This window comes from Rhinolophus ferrumequinum, chromosome 2 (genome assembly GCF_004115265.2).
Source record: "Rhinolophus ferrumequinum isolate MPI-CBG mRhiFer1 chromosome 2, mRhiFer1_v1.p, whole genome shotgun sequence".
NCBI lineage: Eukaryota > Metazoa > Chordata > Mammalia > Chiroptera > Rhinolophidae > Rhinolophus > Rhinolophus ferrumequinum.
This window is the reverse complement of record NC_046285.1, coordinates 97255282-97280894: the sequence shown is the minus strand read 5'-3', so window position 1 is coordinate 97280894 and position 25613 is coordinate 97255282. Positions and strand designations below refer to the sequence as shown.

At 36.0% G+C, this 25613-nt stretch overlaps 6 protein-coding genes across 6 annotated transcripts; all 6 read left to right on the top strand.

The window, feature by feature from the left end:
* Positions 1–451: 451 nt before the first annotated feature.
* On the top strand, positions 452–730 carry LOC117033058 (keratin-associated protein 21-1-like). Its single transcript, XM_033124958.1, has one exon. It carries the CDS (start codon positions 452–454, stop codon positions 728–730), a length of 279 nt encoding a protein of 92 aa, XP_032980849.1.
* A 4139-nt stretch (positions 731–4869) lies between these two features.
* On the top strand, positions 4870–5172 carry LOC117033054 (keratin-associated protein 21-1-like). Its single transcript, XM_033124946.1, has one exon. It carries the CDS (start codon positions 4870–4872, stop codon positions 5170–5172), a length of 303 nt encoding a protein of 100 aa, XP_032980837.1.
* Positions 5173–9797: 4625 nt separating this feature from the next.
* On the top strand, positions 9798–10100 carry LOC117033045 (keratin-associated protein 21-1-like). The gene has a single exon (XM_033124933.1). It carries the CDS (start codon positions 9798–9800, stop codon positions 10098–10100), a length of 303 nt encoding a protein of 100 aa, XP_032980824.1.
* A 4369-nt stretch (positions 10101–14469) lies between these two features.
* LOC117033042 (keratin-associated protein 21-1-like) lies at positions 14470–14772 on the top strand. The gene has a single exon (XM_033124919.1). The coding sequence runs from the start codon at positions 14470–14472 to the stop codon at positions 14770–14772; it is 303 nt and encodes a 100-aa protein (XP_032980810.1).
* Positions 14773–19266: 4494 nt separating this feature from the next.
* LOC117033035 (keratin-associated protein 21-1-like) lies at positions 19267–19599 on the top strand. Its single transcript, XM_033124907.1, has one exon. It carries the CDS (start codon positions 19267–19269, stop codon positions 19597–19599), a length of 333 nt encoding a protein of 110 aa, XP_032980798.1.
* Positions 19600–24941: 5342 nt separating this feature from the next.
* LOC117033028 (keratin-associated protein 21-1-like) lies at positions 24942–25220 on the top strand. The gene has a single exon (XM_033124895.1). The coding sequence runs from the start codon at positions 24942–24944 to the stop codon at positions 25218–25220; it is 279 nt and encodes a 92-aa protein (XP_032980786.1).
* Positions 25221–25613: the final 393 nt, after the last annotated feature.

Genomic DNA, 25613 nt, shown 5'->3' with positions numbered 1-25613 from the left:
TTAAAGTGAAACATAATTTAAATTTTGAGTCTGTTCATTTCTGAAAATGGTGATTCAGTTCAGTGAAGAAGGGTCAATATTTTCCTACAATTCCCCAAACATGTTGCATAAGGTATTTAATAGCAGGAAGTTTTGAAATTCAGTATTAGTTTTAATTTTGGGCACATGATTCTATTGAGACAATTCATTGGCAGAGCAAATGAAAGTGATGCTCTTTAAATAAAAACAGAGTCTCCAAAATGATGAGCTCATTTTAGGCAAAGCAGTAATGATTGTCAACAGTGACTGGCACATAATATGTAGTTGCTTCCACATTTGTTGTCTAAGTCAGGAGAGGAATGGAATGCCCTGCCAATTACTGACAGTATATAAAGGTCCAAGGCAAGTCAAAGACAGAGACACTTCAGAAACATCCTCTTGCAACTCACCTGAGTTCTCTTCTCCTGACAACATGTGTGGAAACTACTACGGTAACTCCTGTGGCTCTGGCTGTGGATACGGCTATGGCTGTGGATTTGGCCCCTATTATGGCCGTGGCTATGGATCCGGATATGGCTGTGGCTATGGATCCGGATATGGCTGTGGCTATGGATCCGGATATGGCTGTGGCTATGGATCCGGATATGGCTGTGGCTATGGATCCGGATATGGCTGTGGATATGGCTCTGGCTGTGGCTATTGGGGCTACCGGCCACTGTGCCATAGAAGATGTTACTCTTCTTGCTGCTAGAACATCACTCTCCAAGCCTTGTTTGCATCTGAAATGACGACTCTGAAGAGAATGATGATTCAAGAATCCATACGTCAAGGTTTCTATATCCAGGAAATCCTATGCTTGACAGAGGTCTTGGCCTCCAACCCACTGTTTCTCAGAATAGTATCTGTGTGGCCCAAGCTGTATGTTACCATCTGACTATTTTCCAAATGTTAGCCTTTCCTCCCTTAATCTCTGATTCCCTGGTATGTCTGTGTTGATGATACTAACATCTTACATTTGGGCAAATTACCATTTTCAATAAAAATGATTTTTTGTTTCTAACAAATCTCTGTGTACTTTCCTGTGAATTCTTCCTTTTGAAGTGTTATAGCCTCTCTGGAAAATTGCGCTAACAGTATTTTAGTTGAACTTGGGTTTCTCCTTGATATACCACAGGCATTTATTCTTATACCAGCATCAAAAATAATATCTCGTCCACTTACTTGTGATATCCCACATGCTCAAGCACTCACATACACAACCATAAATCGTACTATTTCAGAAGTGCTCGGAAATTGCAGTGTATCTGTAAGAGAAAGAAAAATGCTACTTATTGTATTTTGCCGTATGTAATGTGCTCCCCTGTATAATGCAGACCCATGTTTTAGACCCAAACTTTCGAGGTAATAATCTTTTAAAAAAATTTTTAAGTCAATTTTTTATTTGTTTAGGGACTTGATTTTTGTATTATAAAGGAATTGTAGCATTTATTTTTAGCATGTTATAGTATAAGATTTTTCATGTAACAAATAATTATAAACTACAAGAACAGGTACAAAGTGCAAGATGATTTATGTACCGGTAATACATTTCTGATATTATGCATCATAGAAGGCCAAGAACTCTTCGTCGTTGTAAGTTCGTTGTAAGTGCAACAAAACTGATGATCATATTCCAGGGTATTATTTTGCGTATGTATGTCGTTATTGATTTCTAGATTTACACATTTAAATCCTGAGATAAATAAAACAATTAAAAGCATTTATGGAGATATGGAATTAGTACTACACATCCTTATCTTTCCCTCACAAATTTGGGCAAAACTGTGCATTATACACACAAAATATGGTACTTAGGAAGGATGGGGGAAATCTCAGGGAGAGAAGCCGTGGCCTGAGTGATGTAAAGAGGGATGGAATGGAAGGGATAGTTTCCAGGATTATTGAGAAATTTGAAGCAGACACAGTTAGTTAGTATGAGGAGTAAACCTCTAAAGAAAAGACAAATTAGAAGAAAAATGTTCTATCGTATCATCTGCATTATAAAGAAAGGCACATATATTTGTTTGCATATATGAAGGTTGAGGAAATTGATTTTATTTAATTGACAAATATTTTTGAGTATGTTTGAAAGGGCTCATCTTACACCCAAAAGACAAAGCAGGAAAATTACAAACATGTTTCCTACTCAGTGTTTTTTTTTATTAGGTGAAGATAAATAAATTGTGAAAATAAGATAAATCCAGACAGATTACTGATATGGAGGGGAGAAAACAGCTCAATGGATTGGAGAGGAAGGATGAAATATTAGAGAAGTATATGAAGTGGTGACATATGAGGTGATGCCAGTTGCAAATTAATATTAGAAAATGTAGTAGCAAGTGTAAATGTGGAGAAGATATCCAGTAAATACTGTGTAGGATCAGGTCATGCAATATTTTTCAGCTGAAAAAGAGACAGGTTTAGTGCCTTAATGGGGCAGATATAGGAATGGCATTAAAAATCTTGTTGACTTTCTGAGTTGGAAAGCCTACTCCTTTATTGGGGTCTGACGTTAGTGTTCTTTTTCCATTGACCTTCCAGACAGAACTGTCACATTTTGATCCCACAGAGGAAATGCCTTTCAGACTCACAATCAACCATCAGTGATAAATGTATCACTGTGATCTCTCCATGACATGGCAGGGCTCACTGCACAACATCTGACCCTGAGGTCACTGGAGCTAGGAGATCCCACAAAATGGCCAACTCCAAGGAAGATGGTCCTGCCATCACTGTCAGCTCTGGAGGGAGGCTATCTGTTCCCAGTTTGTAATTGGTCCATGTGATGCAGACGCAGGAGTTCTTTCAAGAGCAGGAATAGTTTCACAGCTGGCATGTTTATAAGTGAGATGTGAGGGCTGACTGTGCTGTGGGTAACTCTGAGGTTCATCTCTCACACAGGGGAAGGGAACTCTAATTATTATACCTCCTTGAAAATTTAACTTATTGTTTCAAAATTTAACTTATGGTATCATAGAAACTGTTCTAAAAAAAGGAAAGATACTCAGTATCTTTATAATACTAAGATAAGTATTATAAATTAATAATATTTCCAGAAAGGGAGTATCACTTATTAGGCATGTGTAAGACAATTTATGTATTCAGAAAAGAGTCTCGACAAACTCACTCTTAAGATATCTGCAGAATCTGAAATGGTGTGATTCTCTTAGTCAAAAATGTTGATTCAGCTTGAATAAAATGGGAAAATGGCAATAATACATGATGTATCTTATAGCTTAAAAATGACACAAATGTTTGAACATGTGTTTGACTCAGCCCATTTGTTTTTTAATAGATAATATTGAGTGCAAATTATGTGCAGTCAATGTAATCAGAGCTGGTTATGCAGGGTTACACATAACAGAAATTTTTTCTGCTACTATGGATCAGTATTCAGAAATCTGAATAGGAAGATATTAGAAAAAATGAGATATAGATAGAAGATTTTTTCTAAACCAGAAAATTGTTTTGGGACTTGTTGTTACTGAAAAGTATTGCATCCATTTAGGGAATTTGTGAAGTATAATTTATGGTTTTGAATTTCAAGGATAACAGAAGAGAAAAGACACCGAATGAAAATAAAAATTATAATGGAGATGTATTTTCTTTATGCTTATTGTTAGGGGTGAAATATAGCAGAATGATCACATTAGACCAATGACCAATATCACAAAAAAGTAAGTAGGACAATTTCTCAGCTGAAGGGATAATGTCCAATAATGAAAATTCTCAGAAACTGAAATCGGCAGCACTGTGAAAATCTTTGTGAACATGCTTGTTGAAGGCATTCGATAAAGTACTGGAAAACCACTCTTTCCTCTGTTGTTGAAATTAAGTATCCAGTAGGAAAAATGATCTTTCTGCATTTATATTTCCCTTCAACTTTGATTTTATAGTTGTTAGATTAAAAAATAATTTAGAATTTGATTCTGCTTGTTTCTGAATGTGGTAATGTAAGTAAAACCTAGATAAGTAAAATGAGCAAAAAATACCTCCCTCTGAAACAAACAAACTAACAACAAGAACAACAACAACAAAAAGCCCCCTTTTTCTTGTTTTTTTTTTTTTTTTTTTGAGTGCATGTTGGTGATGGAATGGTTTGATATTTGGTAAGGAGTTTGAAGAAAGCGAATGTTTGGCTTTAGAAACCTATAGATAAAGAAGCGTTGATATGGAAAAATAAAAAAAAAAAAGAAACGTACTTATAGATTTATAACTATTAACCAAGATTTCTAGATCACAGCACTTTGAAATTTTGAAACACATGTTTTTTGTTTTGGGAGCTGTTCTTTGTCTTGTAGAATTAGCATCATTTTCGATTTCTACCATAAAATGCCAGTAAATATGTCTGACAGTAGGAATCTGGGTGGGAGAAGCCTGAGAAGAAATTGCAATGAATCAGGAAAAGAGTTGGGAGTTATGTCCTTTCATATGGGCAGTAGTAGACATAGGAAAGAGTAGAGTGAAAAAGGGGCAATATTTTCCTACAGTTCCCCAAATGTGTTATATAAGGTATTTAATAGCAAGAAGTTTTGAAACAGGGTAGTAGTTTTAATTTTGGGCACATGATTCTATTGAGACAATTCATTGGCAGAGCAAATGAAAATGATGCTCTTTAAATAAAAACAGAGTCTCCAAAATAATGAGCTCATTTTAGGCAAAGCATTAATGATTGTCAACAGTGACTGGCACATAATATGTAGTTGCTTCCATATTTGTTGTCAAAGTCAGGAGAGGAATGGAATGCCCAGCCAATTACTGACAGTATATAAAGGTCCAAGGCAAGTCAAAGACAGAGACACTTCAGAAACATCCTCTTGCAACTCACCTGAGTTCTCTTCTCCTGACAACATGTGTGGAAACTACTACGGTAACTCCTGTGGCTCTGGCTGTGGATACGGCTATGGCTGTGGATTTGGCCCCTATTATGGCCGTGGCTATGGATCCGGATATGGCTGTGGCTATGGATCCGGATATGGCTGTGGCTATGGATCCGGATATGGCTGTGGTTATGGATCCGGATATGGCTGTGGTTATGGATCCGGATATGGCTGTGGTTATGGATCTGGATATGGCTGTGGATATGGCTCTGGCTGTGGCTATTGGGGCTACCGGCCACTGTGCTATAGAAGATGTTACTCTTCTTGCTGCTAGAACATCACTCTCCAAGCCTTGTTTGCATCTGAAATGACGACTCTGAAGGGAATGATGATTCAAGAATCCATACCTCAAGATTTCTATATCCAGGAAATGCCATGCTTGACAGAGGTCTTGACCTCCAATCACCATTTCTTAGAAAAACGCTTTGTGGCCTGAAGCTCTATGTGATCATTTGACTATTTTCCAAATGTTAGCCTTTCCTCCCTTAATCTCCGATTCCCTGGTATGACTGTTTTGATGATACTAACATCATTCAGCTGAGCAAATCTCCATTCCCAATAAAATGATTTTTTGTTTCTAATGATATTCTGTGTATTTGCCTGTGAATTCTTCTCTCAGAAGTGTTATGGCCTCTCTCGCAAACTGGGCTAACAATATTTACTTGAACCTTGGGTTCTTCCTTGATATACCACAGGCATTTATTCTTATACCAGCATCAAATATAATATCTCCTCCACTTACATGTCATTTTACACATGTTCAGGCACTCACATACACAACCACAAATCATATTATTTCAAAGGCTAGCTTGGAAATTGCAGTGTATCTGCAAGAGCAAAAAAATGCTACTTACTGTATTTTATCTTGTGTAATGTTCTCCCGTTTAATGCACAGCCACGTTTTTTGTACTACCTTTCAGAGAAAAAATTTTCGCCTTAACTTTTTAATTTAAATTTTTATTTGTTTACATGTAGGTGCTTGTTTTTTGTATTATAAAGGAATTTTAGCATTTATTTTATAACATATTAATGTCCATGAATTTTTATGTCACAAATAATTACAAAACACAGGAACAGATAAAAAATACAAGAAATTTTATATATCTGTAATAAATTTACGGTATTTACACCTCATTGAAGGCCAAGAACTCTGTTGTTTTAAGTTCATCGTAAGATCAACAAAACCGGTTATCGTATTTGAGTGGATTATTTTGAATATGGCTTTTGTTATTGATTTCTAGAATTATGCTTTTAACTCATAAGCATAAATAAAATATTCAAAACATTTATATAGATATGGACTTAGTGCGACCCAAGTATAATGCGCTTCCTTGTTTTCACTCTCAAATTTAGGCAAAAAGTGTGCATTATACACGGCAAAATACAGTACTTAGGAAGGATGTACAAAATTTCCAGAGAGGAAGCTGTGGACTGAGTGATTTAAGGAGTAATGGAATGGAAGAGATTTTTGAGAAATTAGAAGCAGGCACAGGTAGTAAGCATGAGGATTAAAGCTCTAAAGAAAAGGCAGATTAGAAGAAAAATATTCTATTATATAATCTGCATTACAAGGAAGGGCAAATATATTTCTTTGCATCGAGGAAGGTTGAGGAAATTGATGTCACTTAATTGAGAAATATTTTTGAGTGTGTTTGAAAGGGCCACATCTTATACCCGAAAGACAAAGGAGGAAAATTATAAACATGTTTCCTACCAGGTGTTTTTTTTTTATTAGGTGAAGATAAATAAATAGTGAAAGTAGAATAAATTCAGAAAGATTACTGATATGGAGGGAATAAAACAGGTCAACGGTATGGAGAGGAAGCATTGAAATATTAGGGAGGTACTTGAGGTGGTGACAGATGAGGTGATGCCAGTTACAAAGAAAGATTAGAAAGCACAGTAGCAAGAGTACAAGAGGAAAAGAAATCCATTAAGTTTAGGTGTTACAGGTGGCCAATGATTTTCTCCTTGAAAAGAGAAAGGCCTAGTTCTTTAATGGGGCTGATACAGGAATGGGATGAAAAAGTCTCATTGACCACCTGAGGTGGAGAGCCTACTACTTGGTTGTGTTCTGACAGTAGTGTCCTTTTCTCATTGGCCTTCCAGAACTCTCTCATTTAGATCCCACAGTAGAAAAGGCCTTTCAGACTCACATTCAACCATCAGTGATAAATGTGTCACTGTGTCCTCTCCATGACATCACAGACGTCACTGCACAACATCTGACCCTGAGGTCGCTAGAGCTAGGAGACACCGGAAAATGACCAACTCTAAGGAAGTTGGTCCTGCCGTCAATATTAGCCTCGGAACGAGGCTATCTGTGCCCAGGCTGTAATTGGTCCAAGTGATGAAGAAACAAGAATTCTTTAAAAAGCAGGACAGTTTCACAGCTGGCACGTTTATAAGTCTGATATGAGCGCTGAATATGCTGTGGGTAACTGAGGTAAGACTTACAAACATGGAAAGGGAATTCTAGTTACTACAGCTCCTTGAATTTTTTGTTTTCTTTTGTTTTTTAGTTTTAGATGTACAGAACAATGTAATAGTTAAAAATTTACACCCCTTACAAAGTGATATCCCATCTCCCCCAATTTACTACCCCTCTAATATCATACATAGCTGTTACAATTCCATTGATTCTATTCCCTATGTGGTATACTCCACATCCTGTGAATATATTTATATTTATATTTATATAGTTGATTATAGTTGACATTCAATGTCATTCAGCTTCAGGAGTATAGCTCAGTGATCAGGCATTTACACAGTCCATGAAATGGTCTTCCTAACAACACAAGTGCCCATCTGACACCCTATAAAATCTTTACAACATTATTGATTATATTCCCCAAACTGTCTTTCATATTCCCGTGACAATATTGTGACTACTAATTTGTACTTTCTGATTCCTTTACCCTCTCCTCACCCCTGTCCCATCTAGCAACCATCTGTTTAATCTCTATAGCTCTGAGTCTATTTCTCTTCTGTTGTACTATTATACAATGGCGTATTCCCTGAAAATTTAACTATTTGTTTTGTTATGATCCTTATCATAGAAAGCATTCAAAAGAAACAAGGAAATATATTATGTATTGGTATTATAAGGTAATTGATACAGAAAGGGCATATCACTTATTAGGCATGTAAGATAATTTATGTATCCAGAAAACAGTCTCAACAAACTAACACTTAAAAAAATCTTCAGAATCTGAAATGGTGTGACACTCTAGGTCAAACAGGTTTATTCTTTTAGCTTGAATAAAATGGGAAAACAGTGATAATATATCCAAATATCTTATAGATTAAAAGTGACAAATTTTTGAACATCTGTTTGACTTAGCCCATCTGTTTTTTATTGGAAAATAGTGATTGAGTGCAAATATGTGCCAGGCACTGTAGTCAGAGCTGGTTTTGCAGGCTTGAACATAATAGAGATGGTTTCTGCCATTGTGGATCAGTATTCAGAAATCTGAGTAGAAAGATATTAGAAATAATGTGATATAGATAGAAGATTTTTTCAATAATCTATAGGTATTGTGGCCAGAAGGTAGATTTTGGGAGTGTTTCTGAAAAACAATGTGTCTATTTAGAGAATTTGTGAAGTGGAATTTATGGTTTTGAATTTCAAGGCAGACAGAAGAGGAAAGAAATCAAAGGAAAAGCAAAATTGTAATGGGGATATATTTTCTTATGCTTATTATTAGGGGTAAAAGAAGCAGAGTGATCAGATTAGACAAATTAGCAATATCACAAAAAAAGTAGGTTGGGAGACTTCTCAATTGACTGAAAAGTGTCTAATAATGAAAATTCTCAGAAAATGAAATTGACAGCATTGTAAAATATTTGTGAAAATGCTTGTTGAAGGCATTCCGTAAAGTAGTGGAAAACCACTCTTTCCTCTGCTGTTGAAATTCGAATATCCAGTAGAAGGAATGATCTTTCTGAGTTTATGCTTCCCTCCAAATTTGATTTTATAGTTGTTAGAGTAAAAAATAATATAAATTTTGAGTCGGCTTTTTCTTAGAATGATGATTTAAATAAAACCTAGATAAGTAAGGTGAGCAAAAAGTCCATCCACCCTCCCACCCAAACAAACAAACAACAGCAAAACAAAAACAAAAACAAAAACAAAAATAACACAAAAATTATTTGAGTGCATGTTTGGTGACGGAATGGGCAGATGTTTGGTATGGAATGAGTAAAAGGAGATGTTTGGATTTGACACCTATAGATAAAGAAGCGTATTTATAGTTGCATAACTATAGACCAAGGTTTCTAGATCACAGCACTTTGACATTTTGAACCATATGTTTTTTATGTTTTGGAGACTGTTGTGTGTCTTGTAGAATTAGCACTATTCTTGGTTTCACCATAAGATGCCAGTAAGTATTTGGGAGTAGTTATCTGGGTGGTAGAAGCCTGACAAGACGTTGTAATGAATCAGGAAAGGAGACGGTAGTTATTTCCTCCCCTATAGACAGAGGTAGTCATTATAGGAAAGAGTAGAGTGAAAAAGGGACAATATTTTCCTACAATTCCCCCAACCTGTTATATGAGGTATTTAATAGCAGGAAGTTTTGAAATTGGGTGTTAGTTTTAATTTTGGGCACATGATTCTATTGAGACAATTCATTGGCAGAGCAAATGAAAATGATGCTCTTTAAATAAAAACAGAGTCTCCAAAATAATGAGCTCATTTTAGGCAAAACATAAATGATTGTCAACAGTGACTGGCACATAATATGTAGTTGCTTCCATATTTGTTGTCTAAGTCAGGAGAGGAATGGAATGCCCTGCCAATTACTGACAGTATATAAAGGTCCAAGGCAGGTTGAAGACAGAGACACTTCAGAAACATCCTTTTGCAACTCACCTGAGTTCTCTTCTCCTGACAACATGTGTGGAAACTACTACGGTAACTCCTGTGGCTCTGGCTGTGGATATGGCTATGGCTGTGGATTTGGCCCCTATTATGGCTCTGGCTATGGATCCGGATATGGCTGTGGCTATGGATCCGGATATGGCTGTGGCTATGGATCCGGATATGGCTGTGGTTATGGATCTGGATATGGCTGTGGCTATGGATCCGGATATGGCTGTGGTTATGGATCTGGATATGGCTGTGGATATGGCTCTGGCTGTGGCTATTGGGGCTACCGGCCACTGTGCTATAGAAGATGTTACTCTTCTTGCTGCTAGAACATCACTCTCCAAGCCTTGTTTGCATCTGAAATGACGACTCTGAAGAGAATGATGATTCAAGAATCCATACCTCAAGATTTCTATATCCAGGAAATGCCATGCTTGACAGAGGTCTTGACCTCTAACCACCATTTCTTAGGAAAGCAGCTTTGTGGCCCGAAGCTCGGTGGTATCATCGACTATTTTCCAAATGTTAGCCTTTCCTCTCTTAATCTCTGATTCCCTGGTATGACTGTGTTGATGATACTAATGTCCTACAGCTGAGCAAATCTCCTTTCCTAATAAAAATGAATTTTTGTTTCTAACAAACTATGTCTACTTGCCTGTGAATTTTTCTCTCTGAAGTATTATGGCCTCTCATGAAAATTGGGCTAACAATATTTACTTGAACGTTGGGTTCTTCTTTGGTATACCGCAGGCATTTATTCTTATACCAGCATCAAATATAATATCTCCTCCACCTACATGTCATTACCCACATGCTCAGGCAGTCACATACAGAACCATAAATTATACCATTTCAGAAGTTAGCTTTGAAATTGCCGTGTGTCTGGAAGAGCAAAAAAATTCTACTTATCGTATTTTGCTGTGTATAATGTGCTTCCATTTATAATGCACAGGCCAGTTTTTGGTACAAACGTTCAGAGAAAAAAAATTTCGTGTTAAATTCTTAATTCAAATTTTTATTGGTTTACATTTAGTTGTTTTTTGTATTATAAAGAAATTTTAGCATTTATATTATAACATATTATTGTACAAGCATGTTTACATAACTGATAATTCTAAACACTAGAACAGGTACAAAGTACAAGATTTTATGTACCTGTAATATATTTGCCATATTTACACATCATTGAAGGCCAAGAACTCTGTCGTTTTAAGTTTGTCGAAAGATCAACAAAACCGATTATCATATTCTGGGGTACTTTTTTGCATATGGTTTTTTTTTAATCGATTTCTAGAATTACACTTTTAACTCATAAGCGTAAATAAAGGAGTTAAAAATATTTATATAGATACGGACTTAGTACGATCCATGTATAATGCGCCTCCTTATTTTTCCCTCACAAATTTAGGCAAAATGTGTGCATTATACATGGCAAAATATGGTACTTAGGAAGGATGTAGAAAAGTCCCAGGGAGAGAAGCTGTGGCTTGAATGATTTAAGGAGTAATGGAATGCAAGAGATAGTTTCCCATTTTTTTGAGAAGTTAAAAGCTGACAAAGTAGTAAGCATGAGGATTAAAGCTCTAAAGAAAAGGCAAATTAGAAGAAAAATATTCTAACATATCATCTGCATTACAAGGAAGGGCAAATATATTTGTTTGCATCAGGAAATGTTGAGAAAATTGATGTCACTTAAGTGAGAAATATTTTTGAGTATGTTTGAAAGGGCCACATCCTATACACTAGGACAAAGCAGTAAAATTACAAACAAGTTTCTCACTCAGTGTTTATATTTTATTAGGTGAAGATAAAAAGAGCAGTAAAAATAATTAAGATAAAGTCAGACAGATTATTATTATGGAGGAAATAAAACAGCTCAGTGGAATGGAGAGGAAGTGTTGAAATGCTACAGAGGTGTTTGTAGTGGTGACAGATGAGGTCATGCTAGCTGTAAAGAAAGATTAGAAAGCACTATAGTATGTGGACAAGAGGAAGAGAAATCCATTGTATTAGGTATGACACATGGTACAATATTTTTCCCCTGGAGAAGAGAAAGGCCTAGTTATTTAATGGGGCAGATACAGGAATGGAATGTAAAAGTCTCTTTGATCACCTGAGGTGGAGAGCCTACTACTTTGTTGGGTTCTGACACTAGTATCCTTTTCTCATTAGCCTTCCAGAACTCTCTCATTTAGATCCCACAATAAAAAGGCCCACATTCAACCATCAGTGATAAATGTGTCACTGTATCCTCTCCATGACATGACGGATTCACTGCAGAACATCTGACCCTGAGGTCACTAGAGCTAGGAGACTGCACACTATGTTCAACTCCAAGGAAGATGGCCCTGCCATTAGTGTCAGTCCTAGAGTGAAGCTTTGTATGCTCAGGCTGTAATTGGTCTAAGTGATGAAGAAAGAAGAGTTCTTTCAAGAGCAGGAGAATTTCACAGCTGCCATATTTGTAAGTCATCTCTGAGGGCTGACTGTGCAGTGGGTATGTCTGTGGTTTGTCTTACCGTGTTTCCCTGAAAATAAGACCTAGCGAGACCATCAGATCTAAGACGTCTTTTGGAGCAAAAATTAATATTTTAAAATAAGACCGGGTCTTATATATAATATAATATAATATAATATAATATAATATAATATAATATATTATAATATAATTTGATGCAGGATCTTATATTAATTTTTGCTCCAAAAGATGCATTAGAAAAAAAAAAAGATGCATTAGAGGTAGTGGTCTGGCTAGGTCTTATTTTCAGGGAAACACATACAAATATGGGAAAGTAATTCTAATTATTACAGCTCCTTGAAAATGTAACTTATTTTTTCATTATGGTTCTTATCATAAAATGCGTTTTTAAAAAAGGGAAGATATTAGGTATTATAAGATATGTATTAGGTATTATAAGATAATTGATTCATCCTGAAAGGAAGTATCAGTTATTAGGCATTTGAGATAATTTATGTATTCAGAAAGGGTCTTGACTGACTAACACAAAATATCTTCAAAATCTGAAATGGTGTGACTCTCTTAATCAAAAACATTGATTCTTTAGCTTGAATAAAATGGAAAAATGGTGATATCACATGAAAATATCTTATAGCTTAAAAATGACACAAATATCTGAACACGTGTTTGAGCTAGCCCATCTATTTTTTTTTTTTTTCAGGAAGAAAATAACAATGCAAATTATGTGCTGGGCACTGTAGTCTGAGCTGGTGTTGCTGGGTTGCACATAATAGAGATGGTTTCTGCCATTATGGATCAGTATTCAAAAATCTGAGTAGAATGGTATTAGAAATAAAGTCATACAGATAGAAGAATATTTCCATATATAGATATATTATGGCCAGAAAGTAGGTTTTGAAGTGGTACTGATAAGTAATGTATCTATTTAGGGAATTTGTGAAGTGGAATTTACAGTTTTGAATTGAAGGATGACAGAAGAAATAAACCAAAGAAAAAGAAATTGTAATGGTGCTATATTTTCTTTATGGTAACTGTTAGGGGTGAAATACAGCAGAATGATTAGACTAGACCAATGACCATTGTCATAAAAAAGAAAAAATAGGTGGTAAGATTTCTCCACTGACGGAAAAGTGTCCAATAATGAAAAATCCTAGAAAATGAAATCGACAGCTTTTTAAAAATCTTTGTGAAAATGCTTGTTGAAGGCATTCGATAGAGTACTGGAAAACCACTTTTTCCTTTGTTGTTGAAATTCGAGTATCCAGTAGGAAAAATGATCTTTCTGAGTTGATACCCCCTTCCAACTTTGATTTTATAGTTGGTAAATGAAACATAATTTAAATTTTGAGTCTGCTCGTTCCTGAAAATTGTGACTTAAATAAAACCTAGAGTAAGAGGAACAAAAAATACCTCCCTCCCTCTTTCCCAAACAAACAAAACACAAAACCAAAATAAAATCCCACTTTGTTTTTGAGTGAAGGTTTGGTGATGGAAAAGTGAGATATTTGGAATGGAGTGAGAAGAAAGAGGATGTTTGGATTTAGATACATGTAGATAAAGAAGCGCATTGATAGATGCATAGCTATAAACCAGGATTTCTAGATGACAGCACTTTGAAATTTTGAAACCCTATGTGTTTTGTTTTGGGAGCTGTTCTGTGTCTTGTAGAATTAGCACCATTCTTGGTTTCTACCATTAGATGCCAGTAAGTATCTGGCAGTAGATATCTGAGTTGTAGAAGCCTGATAAGAAATTGCAATGAATCAAGAAAGGAGATGGCAGTTATTTATTCTCCTATGGACAGAGGTAGAAATGATAGGGAAGAGTTGAGTGAAAAAGGGGCAATATTTTCCTACAATTCCCCAAACATGTTACATAAGGTATTTACCAGCAGGAAGTTTTGAAAAAGGGTAATAGTTTTAATTTTGGGCACATGATTCTATTGAGACAATTCATTGGCAGAGCAAATGAAAATGATGCTCTTTAAATAAAAACAGAGTCTCCAAAATAATGAGCTCATTTTAGGCAAAGCATTAATGATTGTCATCAGTGACTGGCACATAATATGTAGTTGCTTCCATATTTGTTTTCTAAGTCAGGAGAGGAATGGAATGCCCTGCCAATTACTGACAGTATATAAAGGTCCAAGGCAAGTCGAAGACAGAGACACTTCAGAAACATCCTCTTGCAACTCACCTGAGTTCTCTTCTCCTGACAACATGTGTGGCAACTACTACGGCAATTCCTGTGGCTCTGGCTGTGGATACGGCTATAGCTGTGGATTTGGCCCCTATTATGGCCGTGGCTATGGATCCGGATATGGCTGTGGCTATGGATCCGGATATGGCTGTGGCTATGGATCCGGACATGGCTGTGGTTATGGATCCGGATATGGCTGTGGCTATGGATCCGGATATGGCTGTGGTTATGGATCCGGATTTGGCTGTGGATATGGCTCTGGCTGTGGCTTTTATGGCTACCGGCCCCTGTGCTATAGAAGATGTTACTCCTCTTGCTGCTAGTACATCACTATCCAAGCCTTGTTTGCATCTGAAATGACGACTCTGAAGAGAACGATGATTCAAGAATCCATACCTCAAGATTTCTATATCCAGGAAATGCCATGCTTGACAGAGGTCTTGACCTCCAACCACCATTTCTTAGAAAAGCAGCTTTGTGACCTGAAGCTCTGTGTTAGCATCTGACTATTTTCCAAATGTTAGCCTTTTCTCCCTTAATCTCGGATTCCCTGATATGACTGTTTTGATGATACTAACATCATTCAGCTGAGCAAATCTCCATTCCCAATAAAATGATTTTTTGTTTCTAACGATATTCTGTGTACTTGCCTGTGAATTCTCTCTGAAGTGTTATGGCCTCTCTCGAAAACTGGGCTAACAATATTTACTTGAACGTTGGGTTCTTCTTTGGTATACCGCAGGCATTTATTCTTATAGCAGCATCAAATATAATATCTCCTCCACTTACATGTCATTATACACATGTTCAGGCACTTACATACACAACCATAAATCGTACTATTTCAGAGGGTAGCTTGGAAATTGCAGTGTGTCTGGAAGAGCAAAAAAATGGTACTTATTGTATTTTGCCATGCATAATGTGCTCCCATTTATAATGCACACCCAGGTTTTGGTACTAACTTTCAGAGAAATAATTCTCATTTTTATTTTTTAATTCAAATTTTTGTTTACATTTAGGTAGTTGTTTTTTGTATTATAAAGGGATTTAAGCATTTGTTTTATAACATATTATTGTACAAGAATCTTTACATAACAAATAATTACAAAACACAATAACAGATACAAAGTACAAGAACTTTTACATATCTGTAATAAATTTATGATATTATACATCATTGAAGGCCAAGAACTCTCTTTTGTTTTAAGTTCGTCGAAAATCAACAAAACCGATTATCATGTTCCAGTGTATTATTTTGCACATGGCTTTTGTTATTGATTTCTAGAGTTACCCTTTTAACTCCTAAGCATAAATAAAAATATTAAAAGCATTTATATAGATATGGACTTAGTACGACCCATGTATAATGCTCATCCTTATTTTTCCCTCATAAATTTAGACAAAAATCTGTTCATTATACAGGACAAAATATGGTACTTAGGAATGATGTAGAAAAGTCCCAGGGAGAGAAGCTGTGGCCTGAGTGATTTAAGGAGTAATGGAATGGAAGAGTTAGTTTCCAGGATTTTTGAGAAATTACAAGCTGACACAGGTAGTAAGCATGAGAATTAAAGCGCTAAGGAAAAGGCAAATTAGAAGAAAAATATTCTATCATATCACCTGCATTACAAGGAAGGGCAAATATATTTGTTTGCATATAGGATCATTGAGGAAATTGATGTCACTTAATTGAGAAATATTTTTGAGTATGTTTGAAAGGGCCACGTCCTATACACTAAGACAAAGCAGGAAAATTACAAACAAGTTTCTTACTCAGTGTTTATATTTTATTAGATGAAGATAAAAAGAGCAGTAGAAATAATTAAGATGAAGTCAGACAGATTATTATTATAGAGGGAATAAAACAGCTTAGAGGAATAGTGAGGAAGGGTTGAAATATTAGAGAGGTATTTGTAGTGGTGACAGATGAGGTGATACCAGCTGCATAGAAAGATTACAAAGGATAGTAGCAAGTGTAAAGGAGGAAGAGAAATCCATTAAGTATTAGGTATGACAGGTGGTCCAATGTTTTTCCCCTTGAATAGAGAAAGACCTAGTTCTTTTATGGGGCAGATACGGAATGTGATGAGAAAGTTCCATTGGCTACCTGGATGGAGAACCTACTACTTTGTTGGGTTCTGACCCTAGTGTCCTGTTCTTATTAGCTTTCCAGAACTCTCTCATTTAGATCTCACAATAGAAAAGGTCTTTTAGACTCACATTCAGCCATCTGTGATAAATGTGTCACTGTGTCCTGTCCATGACATGACGGGGTCACTGCAGAACATCTGACCCTGAGGTCGCTAGAGCTAATAGACTGCACACTATGTTCAACTCCAAGGAAGATGGCCCTGCCATTAGTGTCAGCCCTAGAGTGAAGCTTTGTATGCTCAGGCTGTAATTGGTCTAAGTGATGAAGAAAGAAGAGTTCTTTCAAGAGCAGGAGAATTTCACAGCTGGCAGGTTTCTAAGTCAGATCTGAGGGCTGACTGTGCAGTGGGGAACTCTATGGTTTATCTTACTGTGTTTCCCCGAAAATAAGACCTCGCCGGGCCATCAGCTCTAGTACATCTTTTGGAGCAAAAATTAATATAAGATCCAGACTTATTTTAATATGAGACAGGGTCTAATATAATATATTGTAATATAATATAATATAATGTAATGTAATATAATATAATTATAATGTAATGTATTATAATAATGTAATGTATTATAATATAATATAATATAATGCTGGGTATAATATAATGTAATATAAAATATAATATAATACCTGGTCTTTTATAATATAGTATAATATAATATAATACTGGGTGTTATATTAACTTTTGCTCCAAAGGATGTATTAGAGCTGGTGGTCTGGCTAGGTCTTATTTTCGGGGAAACACGTACAAACATGGGAAGGGAATTCTAATTATTCCAGTTCCTTGAAAATTTAACTTATTATTTCATTATGGTTCTTATCATAGAATGCGTTTTTAAAAAAGGAAAGATTTTAGGTATTCCAAGATACTGATTAGGTATTATAAGATAATTGATTCATCCAGAAAGGGAGTATCACTTATTAAGCATGTATAAGATAATTTATGTATTCAGCAAAGCGTCTTGACAGACTAACACTTACTATATCTTCAAAATCTGAAATGGTGTGACTCTCTTAGTCAAAAATATTGATTCTTTAGCTTGAATAAAATGGGAAAATGGTGATATCACATGAAAATATCTTATAGTTTAAAAATGACACAAATGTCTGAATATATGTTTGAGCTAACCCATCTATTTTTTTTTGTTGTTGAGGAAAATAATGATGGAATGCAAATTATGTACTCGGCACTGTAGTCAGAGGTGGTTTTGCTGGGTTGCACATAACAGAGATGGTTTTTGCCATTATGGATCAGTATTTAGAAATCTGAGTAGAAAGGTATTAGAAATAATGTGATATAGATAGAAGAATTTTTTCATATCTAGATATATTGTGGCCAGAAAGTAGGTTTTGAAGTGATACTGATAACTAATGTGTCTATTTAGGGAATTTGTGAAGTGGAATTTACGGTTTTTAATTGAAGGATGACAAAAGAAGAAATAAACCAAAGAAAAAAAATTGTAATGGTGCTATATTTTCTTTATGGTAACTGTTAGGGGTGCAATACAGCGGAATGACTAGACTAGATGAATGACCAATGTCAAAAAAAAAATAGATAAGAAGATTTCTCAACTGAAGGAAAAGTGTCTAATAATGAAAATTCCCAGTAGATGAAATTGACAGCTTTTTAAAAATCTTTGTGAAAATGCTTGTTGAAGGCATTGGGTAGAGTACTGGAAAACCACTCTTTCCTTTGTTGTTGAAATTCGAGTATCCAGTAGGAAAAATGATCTTTCTGAGTTGATACCCCCTTCCAACTTTGATTTTATAGTTGGTTAAAGTGAAACATAATTTAAATTTTGAGTCTGTTCATTTATGAAAATGGTGATTTAAATAAAACCTAGTGCAAGATTAACAAAAAATCCCTCCCTCCGTCCTTCCCAAACAAACAAAACACAAAAACAAAATAAAATCCCACTTTGTTTTTAGTGCATGTATGGTGATGGAATGGCCAGATGTTTGGTATGGCGTGAGAAGAAAGGGGATGTTTGGATTTAGACACGTGTAGATACAGAAGCGTATTGATAGATGCATAGCTATAACCCAGGATTTCTAGATGACAGCACTTTGAAATATTTAACCATATGTTTTTTGTTTTGGGAGCTGTTCTGTGTCTTATTGAATCAGCACCATTCTCTGTTTCTACTATTCGATGCCAGTAAGTATCTGGCAGTAGATATCTGAGTTGTAGAAGCCTGATAAGAAATTGCAATGAATTCAGAAAGGAGATGGCAGTTATTTCCTCCCCTATGGACAGAGGTAGAAATTATAGGAAAGAGTTGAATGAAGAAGAGGCAATATTTTCCCACAATTCCCCAAACATGTTGCATAAGGTATTTAATAGCAGGAAGTTTTGAAATTCAGGATTAGTTTTAATTTTGGGCACATGATTCTATTGAGACAATTCGTTGGCAGAGCAAATGAAAATGATGCTCTTTAAATAAAAACAGAGTCTCCAAATAATGAGCTCATTTTAGGCAAAACATTAATGATTGTCAACAGTGACTGGCACATAATATGTAGTTGCTTCCATGTTTGTTGTCTAAGTCAGGAGAGGAATGGAATGCCCTGCCAATTACTGACAGTATATAAAGGTCCAAGGCAAGTCAAAGACAGAGACACTTCAGAAACATCCTCTTGCAACTCACCTGAGTTCTCTTCTCCTGACAACATGTGTGGCAACTACTACGGCAATTCCTGTGGCTCTGGCTGTGGATACGGCTATGGCTGTGGATTTGGCCCCTATTATGGCCGTGGCTATGGATCCGGATATGGCTGTGGTTATGGATCCGGATATGGCTGTGGCTATGGATCCGGATATGGCTGTGGCTATGGATCCGGATATGGCTGTGGCTATGGATCCGGATATGGCTGTGGTTATGGATCCGGATATGGCTGTGGTTATGGATCTGGGTATGGCTGTGGCTATGGCTCTGGCTCTGGCTGTGGCTATTGGGGCTACCGGCCACTGTGCTATAGAAGATGTTACTCTTCTTGCTGCTAGAACATCACTATCCAAGCCTTGTTTGCATCTGAAATGACGACTCTGAAGGGAATGATGATTCAAGAATCCATACCTCAAGGTTTCTATATCCAGGAAATCCTATGCTTGACAGAGGTCTTGGCCTCCAACCACCCGTTTCTCAGAATAGCATCTGTGTGGCCCAAGCTGTATGTTACCATCTGACTATTTTCCAAATGTTAGCCTTTCCTCCCTTAATCTCTGATTCCCTGGTATGTCTGTGTTGATGATACTAACATCTTACAGTTGGGCAAATTACCATTTTCAATAAAAATGATTTTTTGTTTCTAACAAATCTCTGTGTACTTTCTTGTGAATTCTTCTTTTTGAAGTGTTATAGCCTCTCTGGAAAATTGCGCTAACAATATTTTAGTTGAACTGGGTTCCTCCTTGATATACCACAGGCACTTATTCTTATACCAGCATCAAAAATAATATCTAGTCCAATTACTTGTGATATCCCACATGCTAGGCACTCACATACACAACCATCAATCATACTATTTCAGAAGTGCTCGGAAATTACAGTGTATCTGTAAGAGAAAGAAAAATTCTACTTATTGTATTTTGCCATATATTATGTGCTCCCGTGTATAATGCAGACCCATGTTTTAGACCCAAACTTTCGAGGTAATAATCTTTTAAAAAAATTTTTAAGTCAATTTGTTATTTGTTTAGGGACTTGATTTTTATATTATAAAGGAATTGTAGCATTTATTTTTAACATGTTATCGTATAAGAATTTTCATGTAACAAATAATTATAAACTACAAGAACAGGTACAAAGTGCAAGAAGATTTATGTACCGGTAATACATTTCTGATATTTATGCATCATAGAAGGCCAAGAACTCTTCGTCGTTGTAAGTTCGTATAAGTGCAACAAAACTGATGATCATATTCCAGGGTATTATTTTGCATACGTATGTCATTATTGATTTCTAGAGTTACACATTTAAATCCTGAGATAAATAAAACAATTAAAAACATTTATGGAGATATGGAATTAGTACTACACATCCTTATCTTTCCCTCACAAATTTGGGCAAAACTGTGCATTATACACACAAAATATGTACTTAGGAAGGATGGGGGAAATCTCAGGGAGAGAAGCCGTGGCCTGAGTGATTTAAGGAGTCATGGAATGGAAGGGATAGTTTCCAGGATTATTGAGAAATTAGAAGCAGACACAGGTAGTTAGCATGAGGAGTATAGCTCTAAAGAAAAGACAAATTAGAAGAAAAATATTCTATCGTATCATCTGCATTATAAAGAAAGGCAAATATATTTGTTTGCATATATGAAGGTTAAAGAAATTGATGTCACTTAATTGAGAAATATTTTTGAGTATGTTTGAAAGGGCCATATCCTAATAACTAAAGACAAAGCAGGAAAATTACAAACAAGTTTTCTTCTCAGTGTTTATATTTTATTAGGTTAAGATAAAAAAAATCCAGAAATCTAGAAAGAATTAAGATAAATTCAGTCAGATTATTGATATGGAAGGAGTAAAACAGCTTAATAGAATGCAGAGGAAGGGTTGAAATATTAGAGAGGTATTTGTTTTGGTGACAAATGAGGTGATGCCAGTTACATAGAAGGATTAGAGGTATAGAAGCAAGTGTGAAAGTGGAAGAAAATCCATTACGTCCCGAGTATGATCAGGTAGAGCAATGTTTTTTCAGCTGGAAAACAGAAAGGCCTAGTTCTTTAATGGGGCAGATACAGGAATGGGATGAAAAAGTCCCTTTGATTTCCTGCAGAACCTACTACTTGGTTGGGTTCTGAAACTAGTGTCCTTTTCTCATTGGCCTTCCAGAACTGTCTCATTCATATCCCATATCAGAAAATGACTTTCAGACTCACATTCAACCAGCAGTAATAAATGTGTCACTGTGTCCTCTCCATGACATGACAGGGGTCACTGCACAACGTCTGACCTTGACGTCTCTGAAGCTAGGAGACAACACAAAATGGCCAACTCTAAGGAAGATGGTTTTGCCATCACTCTCAGCCAGCAGATGAGGCTATCTGTGCCCGGGCTGTGATTGTTCCAATTGATAGAGAAACAGGAGTTCTTTCAACAGCAGAACAGTTCACAGCTGGTACGTTTGTAAGTCAGATCTAAGGGCTGACTGTGCTGTGAGTAACTCTGAGGTTAGACTTATAAACGGGACAAAAATTCTAGTCATTGCACTCTTTGAAAATTTACCTTACTGGTTCATTGTGGTCCTTATTATAGAAGGCATTCTAAAAAAAAAAGAAAAGATATTATTTACTAGGTATTATAAGATAATTGATACATCCAAAAGGACGATCACTTGCGAGGCATGAGTAAGATAATTTATGTATATTGAAAGGGTTTCGACAAACTCAGGATTAAGATATCTTCTGAAATATGGACAGATGATTTTCATTATAAGACCCAAAAACATACAATGGAGAAAAGACAGCCTCTTCAATAGATGGCGCTGGGAGAATTGGAAAGCCACATGTAAAAGAATGAAACTAGACTGTTATCTTTCATTGTATTGAAATTAAGTCAAAATGCACAAAGACCTAAACAAAAGACCCAGAACAATAAACTGCATATAAGAAAACATAGTTACTAAACTGATGGACCTTGGGTTCAAAGAGGATTTTAGGAATTTGACCTCAAAAGCAAGGGAAGTAAAAGCTAAACTAAATGAATGGGAGTATATCAAACTAAAAACTTCTGCACAGCAAAAGAAACCATTGACAAAATAAAGGAGACAACCAACTGAATGGGAGAAGACTTTTCCAAAGGGGCTAATATCCAAAATATATAAGGAACTCATACAACTCAATGACAAGAAAACAAACAATCCAATTAAAAAAGGGCAGAGGACAAAAGAGGACATACAGATGACCAATAGATGTATGAAAAGATGCTCAGCATCAATAATCATTAGAGAAATGCAGATAAAGACCACAAAGCGATATCACCTTACACCAGTTAGAATGGCTATTATCAACGAGACAAATAATAACAAGTATTGGAGAGGTTGTGGAGAAAAAGGAACCTTCTGTTGGTGGGAATGCATATTGGTGTAGCAGCTATGGAAGGCAGTGTGGAGGTTCCTCAAAAAATTAAGAAGAATAGAATTACCATATGACCCAGCAAACCCTCTCCTGGGTATCTACCCCAAAAAATCTGAAAACATTGATCCATAAAGATATAAGTGCTCCAATGCTTATTGCAGCTTTATTTACAGTGGCCAAGACATGGAAACAACGAAAGTATCCTTCAATAGATGATTGGATAAAGAGATGTGGTATATATGGAATACTATTGGAATACTATTCTGCTATAAGGAAAGATGAAATAATGGCATTTGCGACCAAATGAATGGATCTTGAGATTATTATGCTAAGTGAAATAAGTCACAGAGAAAAAGTCGAGACCATATGATTTCATTGATATGTGGGATATAAAACTGAAAGCAACAAAGGAGCAAGACAAACAAACAAAGAAACAAAAACTAATGGACACAGACAATAGTTTAATGGTTACCAGAGTGTAAAGGGGGAGGGGGTTGGTAGATGAGGGTAAACAGGATCAAATATATAGTGAAGGAAAGAGAATTGATTCTGGGTGGTGAACACACAATGTGATATATAGATGTTGTAGTACAGAATTGTATACTTGAAACCTATGTAACTTTGCTAACCGTTGTCACCCCAATAAACTTTAATTGAAAAAAAAAAGATACCTTCAGAATCTGAAATTGTGTTGATTCTTTCCGCTTGAATAAAATGGGAAAATGGTGATAATATATCCAAATGTTTTATAGCTTAAAAGTGATACAAGTGTTTGAACATCTGCTTGACTTAGCCCATCTGTTTTTTATTGGAAAATATTGATTGAGTGCAAATTATGAGCTAGGCACTGTAGTCAGAGCTTGCTATACAGGGTTGCGTATAATAGAGATGGTTTCGGCCATTATGGATCAGTATTCAGAAATCTAACTAGAAAGATATTAGAAATAGTGCGATATAGAAAGAAGAATTTTTCAATAATCTAGAGGTGATGTGGCCAGAAAATAGGTTTTAGGAGTGTTACTGAAAAGTAATGTGTCTATTTAGGTAATTTGTGAAGTGGAAGCTATGGTTTTGAATTTTAAGAATGACAGAAGAGGAAAGAAACTGAAGGAAAAGCAGTTGTAATGGGGATATATTTTCTTTATGTTTATTGTTAGGGGTGAAATATAGCAGAGTGATCAGATTGACCAATGACCACTATAACAAAAAATAAGAATATTTCTCAAGTGAAGGAAAAATAATGAAAATTCTCAGGAAATGAAATTGGTAGCATTGTAAAAGTCTTTGTGAAAATGCTTGTTGAAGGCATTCAGTAAACCACTCTTTCCTTTGTTGTTGAAATTCGAGTATCCAGTAGAAAGAATGACCTGAGTTTATACTTCCCTTCAAATTTGATTTTATAGTTGCTGTTGTAAAAAATAATTTAAATTTTGAGTCTGCTTGTTTCTGTAAATGGTGATTTAAGTAAAACCTAGATAAGTAAGATGAGCAAAAAATCTTTCCCTCACAAAGAAACAAACAAACAAACGTACCTTTTTTGAGTGCATGTTTGGTGATGGAATGGTCATTTGTTTGTATGGACTAAGAAAACGGTATGTTTGGATTGAGACACCTATATATAACGAAGTGTATTTATAGATGCATAGCTATAAACCAGGACATCTAGATCACAACACTGACATTTGAACCATATGTTTTTTTGTTTAAGGGAGAGTTCTGTTGTCTTGTAGAATCAGCACCATTCTCGGTTTCTGCCATAAGATGCCACTAAGTGTCTGGCAGTAGGTATCTGGGTGGGAGAAGCCTGACAAGAAATTGCAATGAATCCAGAAAGGAGATGGTAGTTATTTCCTTTTCTATAGACTGAGGTACACATTATAGGAAAGAGTAGAGTGAAAAATTGGCAATATTTTCCTACAATCCCCCAAAACTTTATTATATAAGGCAGTTAATAACAAGACCTTTTGAAATTGGGTATTACTTTTACTTTTGGGCACATGATTCTGTTGTGACAGCTCTTCGTGAAAATGATAAAACCAGAGTCTCCAAAATAATGAGCTCATTTTAGGCAAAACATAAATGATTGTCAACAGTGACTGGCACATAATATGTAGTTGCTTCCATATTTGTTGTCTAAGTCAGGAGAGGAATGGAATGCCCTGCCAATTACTGACAGTATATAAAGGTCCAAGGCAAGTCAAAGACAGAGACACTTCAGAAACATCCTCTTGCAACTCACCTGAGTTCTCTTCTCCTGACAACATGTGTGGCAACTACTACGGCAATTCCTGTGGCTCTGGCTGTGGATACGGCTATAGCTGTGGATTTGGCCCCTATTATGGCCGTGGCTATGGATCCGGATATGGCTGTGGTTATGGATCCGGATATGGCTGTGGCTATGGATCCGGACATGGCTGTGGTTATGGATCCGGATATGGCTGTGGTTATGGATCTGGATATGGCTGTGGATATGGCTCTGGCTGTGGTTTTTATGGCTACCGGCCACTGTGCTATAGAAGATGTTACTCTACTTGCTGCTAGAACATCACTATCCAAACCTCGTTTGTGTTTGAAATGACGACTCTGAAGATAACGATGATTCAAGAATCCATACCTCAAGATTTCTATATCCAGAAAATCTCGCAATCGACAGAGGTCTTGGCCTGAACCACACATTTCTTAGAACAGTATCCTTGAGGCCCAAAGCTCTGTGTTATCATCTGACTATTTCCCAAATGTTAGTCTTTCCTCCCTTAATCTGTGATTCCCTGATATGACTGTGTTGATGATACTAACATCCTACAGTTGAGCAAATCTCCATTCTCAATAAAAATGATTTTTTGTTTCTAAGAAATCTCTATGTACTTACTTGTGAATTCTTCCCTATAAAGTGTTATGGTCCCTCTGGAAAATTGGACTAATAATATGTTTCCT